General features: G+C 38.3%; 1 protein-coding gene across 9 annotated transcripts in view; it reads right to left on the bottom strand.

Annotated features, from left to right (window-relative positions):
- Positions 1-15,765, bottom strand: part of ARMC8 (armadillo repeat containing 8) — a 74,863-nt gene that overhangs the window by 23,465 nt on the left and 35,633 nt on the right. For 5 of the 9 annotated variants that reach the window (XM_067302037.1, XM_067302044.1, XM_067302039.1 and 2 more), the window contains 5 exons: positions 9,446-9,538; positions 5,975-6,034; positions 4,643-4,723; positions 1,795-1,870; positions 1,612-1,702 (listed from right to left, as the gene is read on the bottom strand). In XM_067302037.1, the coding sequence (XP_067158138.1) occupies positions 1,612-1,702; positions 1,795-1,870; positions 4,643-4,723; positions 5,975-6,034; positions 9,446-9,538 (401 nt within the window). The remainder of the gene's footprint in view (positions 1-1,611; positions 1,703-1,794; positions 1,871-4,642; positions 4,724-5,974; positions 6,035-9,445; positions 9,539-15,765) is intronic. The other 4 variants (XM_067302038.1, XM_067302045.1, XM_067302042.1 and 1 more) reach the window with 3 other exon arrangements.

Here is a 15,765-nt window from a genome sequence, read left to right as displayed (position 1 = left end):
GCTGGGTAGGTTAAAAGTGCACACAGGGTCGATTACAATTGCTCAGTTAAAGAGCAGTAATATGCTAATATGCCATAACCACATCATGTTTCACTGCATTCCTGTGCTCTTTCCAAGTGCCTAAGGAGAGGGCTTTCACCCGTAAGAACCTTGGTCCTGTTCCAAACACCTACCAATGACAGACACAGCTAAAATCCCATAATCAAAAATCTTTTTATATTCTTCCTCAGAAGCGAACAGATGAGACTTGACCATTAGCCCCGAGATCGTTCTGTGGACATTACTGTCCAACCCTTGGGACTGATAGCAGGAGATGCTCATTTTCATGCCTGAACAATCACGAGGAAAGTACCAGTCTTGCAGTTGATATTTAGTCCAGTTAGACCTGGTCTACCAGTCAAAGTGTTCTAGTTTAAGCATGAAAATAAGTTAAAGTAGTTTTACTTTACTGAATGCAAGAAAACATTCATGACTTAACTGCCTCATATCTTGAGATCAATCAAAAAGATGCATCTCTATTAGTTTTATTTTTAATTGTAATTCTCCATCTCTTCTCTAGATTGTCAAAGAAACACAGAATCAATCACAGCTGAGAAGCCAGACTCTCAAGACTGCGCTGGCAAAAGCATCAGAAAAATTGTTTGGTGAACTGAATCAGAGAACTGATCCAGGTCAAAAATAAGCCAGCAAAATCTAAAAGGAGAGTCTTCAACGCAGAGAATTACATTCAACGAGTCTAAACCAATCAATACATTGGTGACTAACATCTTGATTTACGCTTGATTTTAGCAGTTTACAGTGACAGATTTTTTTTTTCCCCTTCTTTAACCATCTGAAGTCACTTATCCCATCATTATCAACACAATAGAAGGAAAGGGGCCTTAAAAGGAGTCAACTCCTAGCTTACAAAATGAGTAACCCTAGTGTTACTGCTATGAAACATGGTCACACTGTGTCACATATTATTTATATGGCCATGCCAAAATGTGCCCATGTCAAAAGGGAAAGTTTTAATTGATCTATAATATTATTAAATAAACATTAATTCTGCTGTACCAGCACAAGAAGCTTAAATAATAATCTATTTTAATTAAAAACCTTGGGGAGAGGGTCTAGCTCTTCTCCCTGTTCTCATCTTGGTGCATACAGTACTTAACACACCCCTGCCCTAGTCCAAGTCAGTCCGTCCTCAGGACACTGTTGTAAAAATGACATTATCTTGTATTACAAGATAATGCTTTATTATTTGACTCTGTAAGAACATAAGATTGACCATACCCTTTTCACAGTTAAACTTGTCATAAAATCCAAGCTATTATTGAAAGCTGCAGTTCAGCTTATGAAAATCCATATGCTTGAGTACACATTCTTGATAAAATTACTGCCCAGCAACATTTTTTCCTGTTTATGTATAGAAAAGAGTGAACATCATGCTATAAAGACTATTAGGCAAGAAACATTTCTTGAGGAATTTAGATAATGCAAATATCATCATTATTCTTAAAGTTTTAGATCTCATTTATATTAATTTACAAGAAGAAAAAAAGGGAATGGTTAAAAAATAAGTAATGAATTGCAAGTTATTTCATCCTAATTCCTGATGAAAATTACCATTTGGCTGATGTGAGCTGCATTTCAATAGGCTTGTCCCTTTGTAACATCTTGACGAAAATTTGCGGTAACAATTCTCCATCAACCAACACTGCAAACAACGAAAGAGAACTCAGAAAATGATTCCAATTCAACCAGTCAACAAAATGAACGCCAAATTAGCAACCATAGCTTTATGCTTACCATTTACAAGAGTCATTGATACCTGTGGGTTTTCAAAGGCTAGAACTGAGAAGCATTTCAATGCTTGCATTCGAACCTGTGTGAAAACATAATATATATGAAGTACATATAAATGTAAATACTAACTTATAAGCAATTAGACCATACCACTACATAGGTTTACAGAAAATAATTCTGTGCAATCAATAAGAAATTTAGAGGATAGTTAAAAGGCAGATGGAAGCATCCAAGATGTGGCTTGACTCCTCTGATCTCCCTGCTGGAATTACCCTTCTACACTGCATGTTGTTAACTACTTGTGAAAAGAGAAAGCGAGGGCTAGCAGGTGGGAACCAGAGGGTCAGAGATACCAGTCTCATTTGTGATGCTCCACAGACTCGCCAGCAGCAACAACGATGGGAGTAGCACAACAGGAATACGTATTATTTCAAGGAGAGTCTCGAAGTACCCAAGGGAGTCAGGAACTCATGCCGTTGGGACTTGCACTTCAGAAGCCTTTAAAGGTTAGTTTAATAAAACGTCTAACGATAACGATCTAGCTGAACTGATTCTAAGCTAATCTAACCAGGAACGGATACTATAAACTTTACTGCCACTATGCAACCTCAGCTATCACCTACACACAAACGACTCAACTCTGTTCATGCTGGATCTTCCTCCTCCAAGCCAAAATTAAGTCTTGGCTTGTCAGACAAACTTTCACGGTTGCCTAGCCAACCTAGGCTATGAAGTCTATATAACCTCTTTTTTGACACCAGGAAGACCATTATCATCTTCCCGGCTACAGAATCTAATTCAGTTCATATATCAGTCTTTGACTTCATCCTCTAATTCCACATATTTAAACTGTGTCCATGTCTTCCCACGTTTCTACTACCACTACATTCTTGGTGTGACAGGAAAGCAAGAGGAGAAGATTTTTAACCTAAAATACCTGTCACTGAAAAAAGCATTTGATGTTACTGCAAGTTAGGTTTAGGTCCCCTGTTTATCCTCAACAAAAACTCCTAGATATATGAAAGTCCAAAGGTAGACAATGACTATAAACATCAAACTTCTGTTTATTAATTCTATACCATGGCCGTGATTAGATATCAAGTTCTCTCTCATCAGTAGCAATGAAGTCTTAGTTGGGAAAAAATGGATAGCAGGCCATCTGGCTTCAGAGCAAAAGCCTCATTTGACAACTTTTCCACTTACTTTTCACACAAGATCTAATAAATTTAGTGTATTTTTCAAAGCAGCAGGAAGCAGAGATTCTATATTGAAAAGCACTGAAAAGAGTCAAACCACAGCTGAAGAGCTGTATTCCTGCCAGAAGTAAGCAAGCTGGGAGGAGAGTGGGAGAAGGAGAAAAATTTTCTAATGAGAACAACAAGTCTAGCTAGAAGTTGACTGTTTTAAAAGATATTGTTCTATTAATGACAGTTATCAAAATTACTAAGGCAACTACTTTCTTTGCTGGTACTTTCCCGGTACTGGTACTCTATTGAGCTCCAACTTCTTTATTTTAAAATTGCTGTTCAAAATATTAGGAAAGGTTCAAACTGACACGTTTTGGAAAATTCACATTACACCACAAGCTGGAAAAGGTCAGCTACTTTGCTAAAGGAAGAAAGATCAAAATGTTGCCTGATCATTATAAAAACTCACTAATACAGGAAAATAAAAAACAGAAATCTATCAGTCTCACTGATGAGATACTGAAGACATCCTACTTCCTAGCAGATGCTTCTCCTCCCCGCACCCCGCAAAACCATGAAGGTAATGGCCCACTGGAACAGAGTATCAGATTTCCTTTCACTTGAAATGCTCATTTGAAGACTAGCTTTCATTCTGTAAGATACTCTAATTATCAAGAATATTCCTCATTAAGCAGGAGATCAAAATAGACAATAAGCACAATTATCTGATCTCATCTTAATCAACCAGTAAACAGCCCATTTTCAAGAAAATAAAAAAGGACAATAACATACATTAGATACTTTGTATTAGGTATTGTAATAAAAATAACTCAGAATAAGACAAATAGTACCATCATAGGAAAGGCCATGAAAGCTCAACTGCTTAGAAGTCATAGGATTGGCTTCACACAGACTTCAGAAGTTTTTGCACTTCTGTGTAATTGGTTATTTGGGGCTAACAGAAGAGCCTCAGAAAGCCCATGCATTTCTTCACGCGCTCAAACATTTTATCTACTAATCTACAGCAGACTCCTACGGGTCTACTGAGTATTTGGGATTTTGGCCTTACACTGAAGAGAGCTAGTTGACCCTCCGTGCCACCAAGTTATAGATACAATACGGTGCTTTTTCAGAGGTGGTACGTGAGGAGAGCACTACATTAGCGTAGTCCCTTTTCCTGATGGTACTCTACCCATCCAGAATGGGCTTCCAAAACATAATACAGGATGGAGCTGAGACTCAAGAGGTTCAGTGAGCACATCGCACCGGTAGCTGGCTGCCTCCCCAGATTCTACGTCCAGGTCTTCACAAGTTTGACTTCTGTTTAGGACAGCTCCCCTTTGCTTCTTTTCTGCTCAATTTCCTTTTATCCTTTATTTTTCATCAAATTAGACCTTTTCTATTGTCTTGTCGAGTGTTTGTTCTCATTTAGATCAACAAATACCAGCTCTGTTTTAATTAATGGTGTTTTAACTTTACAGAACACTCCAAAACAATACATCTCATTTTGATAAAAATCCATATGGCACATAAAAACAACTGGTATTCTAGAAATATACAGTACACAGATTTACAATTTAGGTCATATGCATAGGTTCTATCACCTTCGTTTAGATCACTTTCATAAACTGATATAAAACACTGAATAATTTTTAATGCCTTACTTTGTAGGAGGTGGAGACTAACAGATGGGCGATATTCTGAACTGCTCCATGGTTAAACAAAATTGTTTGGTGATCTGGACCCTACAAAGGAAAATATAAGAGGTGATTTTTTTTTTTTTTTTTTTTTAAGAACATGTAAAGTCTCTACTAACTGCAATTTTTATAAGTATTAAAAGGTAGATTTACTAACAACTACTTCTGTAATCAGTTGGCATACTTTTATTTTTTTTAATAAAGAAGTCCAACTAAGTTATTTTATAGCATGTGCCATTTTCTAGTAACCATTTTTGCTCTTTTGCTCAATAGGAAACTATGGACTAGGAGTAGGCAGATCAGAAACAGAATGAGTGAAATTATTTTTCACAAATGAAGGAACACTGATAGAGTGCTTAAGTTCCTATTCTTCATATTGGAAGTAATTACTGGAAAAGTCCTGATTTTCTCTGCAAATCATCTAAAAGATCCCCAGTGATTCTAATGTCTTTTTCACTGGTAGTGTTAAGCATTTGCAACAATCCTAGCTCCAGAAGAGAGACAATTAATTCTAAAACTGTTTCCAGACAGAATGTGACAGTGCTTTGAGAACAGATTCACATCTTCCTCCTACAGAATATTTTAGCTTTAAAACATATTTAACCACAAATCTAGTCAGCCATCACCCATTTATTGCCTTTAAGATTTAATAAAACAATGAAACATCAGTATTTTTCCCCAAAAGCGTTTGGAATTAACACAAATACTGAATTTTGCAGAAGAAAGGTCTCAGAGCTTCTACAGCATGACAAGGCTCCACGAGGTCAGAGAAAACCATGAAATCCCAATGGGCCCTGCAACCCTCAATAGTCTTTTATGAGATCCGATCTGATCTTACTTAAAACATCTCTTGAGAAGCAGATTCATGACTCTAGTCCTACTGGCATTAAAACTGGGGCCACCTGCAATCTCTAAATTCAGCTTTTGGAATGCCACAGCATTAATCGCACCTTGACGCATTTTCTTGACTAATCCTCAAGTGAAGAAAATATCTTCACGCCTTAATTTTCTACTCAAGCCCAGCTGAGTTTATGGACAACTCTATACACCCTAGTATACATGAGCAATGCTTTATTTTCACATTTCTGAGGTACAGGTGAAATCAGACTCCTTTTAAATTCAAAAGAACATTCATAGACCAACTTTTACCTCTACAGAAAAGAAAAAAGGCATGAAAATTACTTTTAGATGTAACATATCTGGTGCTTTAAGAGATGCTTCAGCTGCTACTGCCACCAAGAGCTTTCTACCAAAAAAATGCAATTAAAATAGCATGGTTGAAGGAGGAAAACAACTTACATTGGCACACAGAAGTGGCTGAGGCAATGATTTAAAGCCGCAGCTATGCCAGTGTTGGAGCTGAAGAACAGATATTAAAATATGTGAAAAAGATGAATAAAATTAAAGTAAAAAAATCATATTGACCTAGATTGATTTAGTAACTCACAAATATTACTTATCTAGACATTTGGGGCCAAATCTTCAATGAGATGCAAGTGCATGCTACCTGCAAAGAGCACTAATGCCTGTACAGAGATGACACTTGGGAGTGCTCATACTGCATAATTAGATGTACATAAAAAATATTCAAAATGCACACACGGTGTTCGCACCTACACGTCCAGCATGCCTACTGCATGATCTGATTGAGCATTAACCCACAAATAGGGATAGCTTCCCATATAAATACAAAGCCTTGAGAATATAACGCATCATTCCTTTTCAATCCCAGATATCTCAGGCCCCGATTTAACAGCAAGGCATTTTGGTTTTGTTTTATTTCAGGTATACCGACAGAGCTCTGGGAGCCAGTTCTGTTATAGTGACCTTTTTCTCCAAAGCAGATTAAGAGCTGTAATATTTCAGGAAGAGAAATCACAGTTCTTGCAGGTTTTTCATCATAAAAAGTCGATTTTCAAGAAAGCAGTAGGATAGAAAAAAAATGTAATGATTCATTCAATAATGAACTTTTCAAAACAGATTTCTACATACAAATGTACCTTTCTTCGGGGATCCAGCACCAAGCCTAGGATCACATAAGAAAACATTCTCAGAACAGGACTTAGGAGGAAGCTGCCTTGATTACAGGCTTTATCCTGGATCTTTCCCCGAAAAGAGTTTTTATTTTTCAGTTTGTGGTGAAGGTATTAGTTATGCAGAGATATCACCACATTCAAATATAACATCTAGCACTATCTCTTCAAATTATTCATACAACCATGCTTTTCCAAATGCATACCTCACCTTCTTAATTTGATTATTAAAATAGTAAAGCTTACCTACTCACATCACTTTCTCTGGAAACAAGTCTACTGTGACATAGAGAATCTTAAAGAGTAAATTTTGACTTGCATTTTAAAATGCATTGCACATTAACCCGATTTCAGTTTACTCAGTTTTGCTCATATGGCGCTAGAGTCCTGGCCGGGTCTGCTAAGAACTGCACCCACTTCCCCTGTAAATCAGCGCTTTCCCTTGCGTAGGCATGGCCTTTCTCCAGGGTCAACACTTCCCACCGGGCAATTTTAACTCTAAAAATGCAGGGAAAAGCAGTGAAAGCACACAGTACAAGCAGAAAACAACAGCAATATGCTAAGAACTTGAATAAAGGATTTCCTAGCTATGGGAAACGGGCTGATTTTTTTTTCAGTGAAATTTGAGCAGGAGAGAGAGGAAGGGAACCCGAGAGACCCAACCCAGATGAAACTCAGGCCAGGAAAAGAGAAAGTACATGCACAAGAACCAAGCAGAGAGCAATCTGGAGGAACAAGGAGAGCAGAAGCTGTGGTATGTCACCATTAGTTTAATAAAAATCTATTAAGATGAGGGAAAAGAAAATAAAAGCTTCTACACCTCCTATATGCTAAGGCTCACCTAAAAACTAAAACTATTAATAACCTATTTCTTCAAGAAAAAGTTAGAAAGGTTCTCTCAGTCTTTTGAAGACCCAGTCTTCATTAAAAGTGTTGTGAATACTGAAACTTTCAGGAGTATTTGTGTGATAAAAATAAAGTTTGCCTGTCCACATAAATCAGAAAATCCCTTGCACATTCTGCTTCACTGTTAGACGTATTTTGTTATATCTGAAGGTACAGCAATTGCTCTTTTGTCTTGGTTACCACATCTGAAACCCCAAATTAAGCAAAATAAAGGAAGGGACATTTTAGGGTTTCTCTCAACAGCTGCATTTGCCTGGAAAAGACAGAAATGAGTTCTTGATCAATTTTGGATTTCTCATGATGTTTCCTCAACCTCAAATATTTTTCTTTGCTTTGGTGCTAATACTTATTCTATAAATACAACTATTTCCTATTATTCATACCCATGCAGTTTCCTTTTCCTGTGCATTCATGTTTCTATCCGTTCACACTACCAACATTTTTTTCCCCAAAGTTTGCATTTCTCAAAACATTCCCTGTAAATTTTGTTTGGTGATGGAGGTACTTAAGATAGCATCGTGAGTTCCTAAGACCTTTCCTATTTTGCTCTCATTAAGTGAGCAGGCTTTTGCTTTGTTAACTATGTATTTCATACACAAGTCAGCAGGAGTTAAGGCAGCTACAAGGAAAAAAATGACAATAGCCCCTTCCAGGTTGGGCGAGTTACCTGAAGCACCTCAGCGGTTTCCATACAGTCAACCTGGTTTATACTGCCGCTGAGCTTGCCTCTAGTTGTATAGACAGACTTCTAAACCTCTGTAGACTCAGTCCCGTGTTATTTTTTTTGGATGCCAATATGGCCGAATTTTTCAACTGTTCAAGCTACCCAGCCTATCATGGAGACTACCAAGGGCCATACAAACATGAACAAATGCTTCTCATCAAGTGATAGATGCTTATTTTGTGCCTGCCATGAGATCCCCGCGTTTGTTGTAAGACAGGTTTGATTTACTTGCGTCTCAGAGAAAGAGAACACGAGGGAACAACCAGCCAGAACACCTCACTTGACTGTTTTCCCACTGCCCGTTCCACATCTTTACACCACCTCTCCTCATCCCAGGACACAGGCATGCTGGATGGACTGCTTGGTCCGAAGGAAATTAATGGAATTTTTCCTTTTCAATTACAACAGATAATGAAACATTGCTTCAGTGTCTTAGTTGCTTTAATTTTCAACTTAAAAAGAGGTCCTAGAGAAGTAGACAATGTTTTAATTCAAACCCCATTAGATTTGCATTCTTCTTTATGACAATGTTGTTGGCATAAGACTTGGCATAAAATGGGGGGTTTGCTATTTTTAAATTAGAAAAAGTTTTCCCATATCAGATTTGTGCTATATAGCAGGAATTAACATGTATCTGGATAAATCTGTAGCCAGCGGAGTTGGACTAAGAAGAGCATTTTTCTCCCTCTCAACCTACAATACCTCTTAGAAAACATCCTCTGGGTTTAAGACAATTGGCTTGAAAGCAGATACAAGACATCTGCCAAGACATGCTCAAACCATTCAGAGACTTCCAAAGGGGGGAAAAAAAAAAAAAAGCCTTTCTAAAATTATACTGATAATAGTGAGAAATGCTCTTTGCCTAGATTGTTGACTTGGTTTAGTAGCCAAAGACATACACCCGATACCAAAGCAGTCATTTGCATATTTTGCTTTACTGTAGAGAAACATCTCTTATCCCCAATAAAGCCGTCAGCAAATTCAGGACAATAACAATTCAGTAACTGCCTTAATGTTCCAGCTACAAAAGGCAACATCATCTTATACGGTTTCTTACACGCTGGAAACGCAAGAAGTCTCATAGAGAACATGCATTCTCTTTCTTACTTTGCAGCAATGTGAGAAGATCTGACATATGTATTCTTGTGTATATCGAGACCTACTGAGCAGTGCCATGAGGTGGGAGATAACTGTAGCATCCTGGAAACAAGTCAGAAAAGAAAACAGTATTAACACTATATTTCAGCATAGTTTGTTAATAGATCGTTACTTAAAAGAGTACTCCTAATTCTGTGTTCTATATTCTTAGTAGAAAAAGTGTTTCAGAATGAAACACTGAGTTCTCCCTTCCACTGAGACTTGCATGGACACAGGACAAGACCATGAAAGCGGTGCAGGAGAGACTGCAAGAAAAAAGTGATGGTTCTGAGACCAACTCTCATGAATTTAAATAAATAAATAATCAGTGCAAGTATAGCACTTTCAGTTTTTGCCTCCGAAAGGCTTAGCTTTGTTAGAAAGCAAAAACACAAAGGAAAAACTATACTAACTGCAAAAGTGGTCATTGAAAGCAACTACAAGGAATTTCCTTAGTATTTTCTTACTAGAATTGGGATGTACTTACCTCTTCATTCATCTCGGAGCGGAAGAGACCAGGGAGGGGAGCAAGGATGCCAGATGGCACCATGCACAGTCTGCCTTCAATTGTGGGGCACAAACTTTCTAGCTGACAAGTGAAGGGCAAGAGTCTCCCTTGTCTAAGTCAAATACACTTGATTACAGTGTTCGATACTAACCACGGAGAATTCAAAACATACAACAGCAGGAGAAACTCATTACACCATTGTCCTCTCATTAAAACATGTCCAGTTACTACTTAAGCTCTTTGATAAGTTAGAAAATGACATTTTAAAGCTTTCAGTTACTTTTAACAGCACATTTTAGCAGGAGCAACAGCAGCGCGGGGAAGGAACATCAGCAACTTTATCAAGTCTGGAAAGGCAGACGACTGAATTACTTGCATGAGACAGAGGAGATCAAAGACTAAATGATTCTTCCTCTCCAAAAAACTTATGCTATACTGACACTACAGAAGTAAACTAGACCGTTTAACTCGCAGGAGAATGGACTGATGAAGCGCAATCCTCTTCTACGGGGAGATGGCTACCTCTAAGGGTAGTGAAAGCAACAGTAGCCAGAGAGATGGTCGTAGTGACTACAGCTTCAGTAGTATGCAGCTTTTAACGAAAAATTTTATTTCCCCACTTAAAACATCACACTTTTTATATGAACAAAATAAACATATGTGTACGTCTCTCCTAGTCTATTTGCATCATTACATATAATATTGGCAATTAAGCAAAACTTGTTAGTATTTATGAATATCTATGTTTGGAATATAGCGGACTTATTTTAGAAGACTGGTGCCAACAAGCCAGGCTTGTCCTTCTCAACAGAAAACAGAAGGGCCACAGAGCCAAGAATCACATCTGATCTTGTGCCTTTACATAGGGCATATATACATTGATTTCTTCTCAGCTCCAGAAACCCAACGGCCTACAAGGAATTGGTTTGGTTCTAGGGCAATATTAGATATTAAATCCTCAAGTACATTGTAGCAGTGCTCATGGTCATAATCGTAATGAAGGGTCACTCGATTCTCCATGGCAGAAGGAAAGCTTGCAGTGCCATGTGTTAAATATCCACGAGAAGCCAAACAGAAACAGCTGAGAGGCCAACCTCACGCTCAAGAGAAACATTTGTCACAATCCTAAAAATCTCATAACAGATCACCAAAACTTTTAAGTGTCTCCTTCCTTAAACAAGCTGGTGTAATTTGCAGAATTGCTCAGTGGGTTAACACATTTGACCAGTTAAAAGAGTATCCTGTCATTCTCCATTAATCTTGGATAGCTGAAGATACCAAGCCAGGTCAGTGCTCAACACAATATACATATACTATGTTCTAAGGGGCTTTTCAGCAATAAGGACACCTTGGAGAAAACAGCCAAGAAGCCTTGGAGGGCCGGGGAGGATGGTGTGGGGCAAGCACCTCGGGAGGAGACAGTACAGCTTAAAACGAGCAAAGCTTCAAAACAAGAGATGCAAAACCTGAAGCTTCCTGCAGGGAGATCACCGGCCAGGTAATCTGGTTCATTTTTATAATGGCAACTAGAAGGATGTGAACATTAGTCTAAAAGTTAAAAAGCCTGATTACATCGATAGAGACACTGCTCTTGCCAGAGATAGGAGGTGAAGGAATCCACAACTGAAAGTGGGTGGCAGGGGGATGAAGCTGAAAGGAAAATATCTGCATCTGTCATCTTAACAGGGGAAAGGAAAAAAAAATAGCAAGAACACTCTGTTTTTATAAAATTCTCAAAGAGAAAGACAGATACCAGTCTTCCAAATAAGTGTTAACTATTCTCAAAACTTAACTTACAGAATTATGAAATCAAATATTAATATCCACCTCCCATAAAGCAATCATGTGTTACCCGTTTTGCAATTCTATTTGCAATGAATTCCCACAAGTTACATTATTTGTTTACAATTTCCTTCTAATTTTGGGGTACGTTATATACATATATCAGAGAGAATGCTTACCCTGCGGATAAGCTGGCTCCATCCCCATTTAGATCTCATAAACCCCCTGAATAATCTGAGTTTCATTTCCCTGCTGCAATAAGCACAGATGATGCACAGGCCAGTACCAAGCCTGGCACCCCAACACACCAGAAGAGGAAGTAAAAACTGAAACAGAAAGGATATTGCACCTGCACAGTAATCCTTAGACCGGGGGAATCCCATGAGCCAAAAAACATTAGAACTGCCACAGTTAATCAAGTACAGACACTGCGTTCCTTAATGTTAATAACATATCTATGCGCTCTAGAAAACCACAGAACAACGCAAAATTTTGGGAACTACAAATGTGCAAGCAGAAAACCTAGATTTAATTGAGTTTTCTGGTTTTTCATTCATCCCTTCCCCCAGACAGGTGGGATTCTAACTTAGAAGCACCCACTACTACATGTTGCTTTATAACCATATTTTGCCCTTACCTTAAACTTTGTTTCCTTTCTGCCAACCACAAAATTCTATGTAAGAATCTACAGATGCGAGTATCCATTCAGGTTCTTCACGGGGAAAAAGAAAGCCAGAGGAGTAACAACTAATTTGTTTGCCAGTTCATGGATGACCAGATCTGACTCTTGGCAATTTTATGGTCTGCTCTGTGCCGCTCTCTTTTCTACAACCAGCTATTTGCAGGAACAGCTCGGCATTTTTGTCAAGCAATGAATACAACTCACTTGCATGATCCGTCACCTCTACTGGGTGACTGATGCACAGCTGGACACAGAATAACACTGGGAACTCTCAAGTGGTCCCATAAAAGGCTGTATGACCTTCCCTGCTTCTGTCAATTTAGATGAAAGGTTCTGCAGTAAGAAATCAGGATTTTTTGAGAACTGTCTGAACTGCTTATGAAAATTAGATTTCAATGAAAATACACAAAAATAACATTTAGATGATTCTTCATTAGCTAAGAAAGCGCTTGAAGTTTACAAAAAGTGCAAGAGGGCAAGCTTTATATCAGGAGCCACTGAAACGTAACCTGAAGCTAGAGAACTGAGCAACTTTTTCGATATTATCTTTGAGAGATTTTATTAGAATATCTTTTGATGATGATCTGTGAACATTATGGACCCCTAATTAAATGCTAATAGTAAGTATATGTGTCAATATAGGTCTACATAATTTCATATTTTATATGTATTTTTGTATATTTGTGAGTGTATATATATACACAAACACACACACACCTATACATATAAGTAACAGGATCTTTCTAGCAACCCTAGTAAGCCACATTATCAAGTATAAACTTAATTTGCAGTTAAAACAATTAAAGATCCACAAATCCATTAAAGTGATGTCTATTTAACAAGACGTGGTCTAGACAAATTTATGACAAGTATCTACCCCACATTACAGGTACTATAACAAAGCTACCGCTCATCCAAACAGAATTCAGAAGGAAAGAATTAACAAATGGAGCTGCATTGATCTACGTTACCACTTTGTAAACTGCCTGTTTCTAACAGCAACTGTTTGCAGCACTGCTCTCAAAGTGACAGCTACCCTCCAAGAAAACGAGTGCTGTTAAATTAAGAACGTACTTGGATCCCAGTGCTTATCTATTTTCCTCATATTCCTTTTTAACGTTCAAATGAAATCTGCAAGATCTATTCTTAAGACATTTCTTTGTAACAGGGGATTATATTCATTTTTCCAAGTTAGAGAGCTGATATTCTTCTATCTATTCCAACTGACAACTTCAATTCCCACCCAAGACCAAGGACTTCCTCTGTAAGTGCTGTTCCATCTTTTAAGGCATTTACAGTATTTTTCCCAAATTTAACAAATTAATGGTCACTGTGCATGAAATCTATGTTTCTTATCCATTCCCAAGGGATGGCACTACACTTGCAACTACATAGACTACAGCTTTTTAGTACTATATAGTCACTCAATCTTTCTACTTCACTGGGTATTCCCTGAAAACAATTTTTTCCTCCTCTGTTGATGTTTTACTTCTAACAGTCCTCTTCAGCAACAGTCTCAAATCGCTCTTTACGTTTCAGACTTAGCTGCAATCAAATTTTTTCCTTCTGTCTTCTACTCTGTTCATTCAAATATTCCAATCCTGCCACCCATTTCTCAAATTAATTACATACTGACTTGTTGGGAGTGGATGAAACTGGAAAAAATAATTCTAGAGGAACTCCTATTTTTTGCTATTAAAAAGCAAAGGAAGACGCTCAAGCGCAAGCAAGGCCTTTTACAGGCTTTATACTCTACTGCCATGAGCAACACATGCTGTTTCGGAAATTCTACCCAAACCTTAGTAAGAGGAAGTATAAAATTTTTAAAGCAATCATCAGGAATAAGTTTTACTAAAAGAGAATTCCTGTGCAACCTATGGTGGTTCCCAAGTACTTTATAGAAACCTCACTAGAGTAAAGAAAGCATCACTCCCCACTGCATGCCCACTCAAAACTCTCTAATAAAACATGATTTATCATTCTACAGTTCTAATCCCAGCTGTCTCCTAGAAATGAGAGAACGTTCAGGTTAGCTGTAGGGGCTCAGCCATCACTAGCAGTTACAAGGAATGGAATAGAGACCAAGGCATTAGGAGATGACCTAGATTCCCCCCTTCAGAAGTGCATACCACTGAGTCATGGTGGAACACGCCTACTCCACAATGCAGTTTTATTTGGGGTTAAATAACTGCAGTTACTCATCACTGTAACATATCCTGCTCCATCCTGTTAGCCTTGTCCTCCAAATTGTTCCTCTTCCTCTTCATCAAGCCTAGTCAATCACCAGGTGGTGTAGGTCTCCCTAAAGCACCTAGTTTCCATCTCAAACCTGGACAGTAAGGAGGAATGCCTTTCACTTATCACTAGCTCATGTAAGCTGGAAAAAGTGACACTTTCCGCAAGAAGTGGCCACTGCCAGCAGTTTCTGAATAGAATCGTACCTGGGTCCCACTGAAGAAGGAAAATGGGATCACAACCAAGAACATTTGTAAGGAAACAGCAAGATGCTGTCAAAGGCTGGAGAGAGTTTCTGTCACTAAACCCATTCTTTTTTGCTTTAAACAGAAGAGCAAGAGCTGAAGCAACAGGTTAGGAGTCAGACCAGATCTGCTGTGGTACCGAAATCCATTCAGCAAGCCGAAACACACCTCACTACATTGAGCTGGTGAGTTCAGCTGTACAAAACACTGTCAAGAACACTAACAAATTTGTTTTTTTAAAACCAAGCCTACAACTGAATTCAGTATCTCCCTCCTGACAACTTTCATTCCCGTTGCCTCTGTAATACTAGACAAAAAAACAAGTAGGATCTTAAAGAGACTGGAAGTCATCAGTAACTACCCATCAGCTATATAAAAACCCCCAGCAATTGATTATACATCTCAAAGACACATATTCAATACAAATATCCCTACTGTGCATATATATACAACCTGTGGTGCAGGCTAGAAGAACTTCCCAAGGGAAAATGCTAAGACCCAGCTCATCTGTAAAGGATGCCTGGATACTTCAGGAGGTTTCTACCAACACTGTGCCAGCTTTCTGCTAACGGTCAAATCCCCACAGGCTAATATTCTAGATAGGACGCTGAGGAAAACTAGAAGAAAGCTGGAATTGATTTCACATGCATATCAGCTGCATTTTTCAAAGAACTCGAGTTACTAGGAGGCAGCTTTCTGTTTTTGCCAATCCACTCATGTATATTCAACATTAGATGGAAGCAAGCAGCAACTTCACTAACTGACATTTACTTAGAGGCAGGTCTTGGTGCTTCGTGCAACGATGGTGGGTGTCAGCATACTGGCTTTGAAATTGGAG

The sequence above is a fragment of the Apteryx mantelli genome, chromosome 9 (assembly GCF_036417845.1).
Source record: "Apteryx mantelli isolate bAptMan1 chromosome 9, bAptMan1.hap1, whole genome shotgun sequence".
Lineage (NCBI taxonomy): Eukaryota > Metazoa > Chordata > Aves > Apterygiformes > Apterygidae > Apteryx > Apteryx mantelli.
Note: the sequence above shows the minus strand (reverse complement) of the source record. Positions and strands in the feature narration are given on the sequence as shown.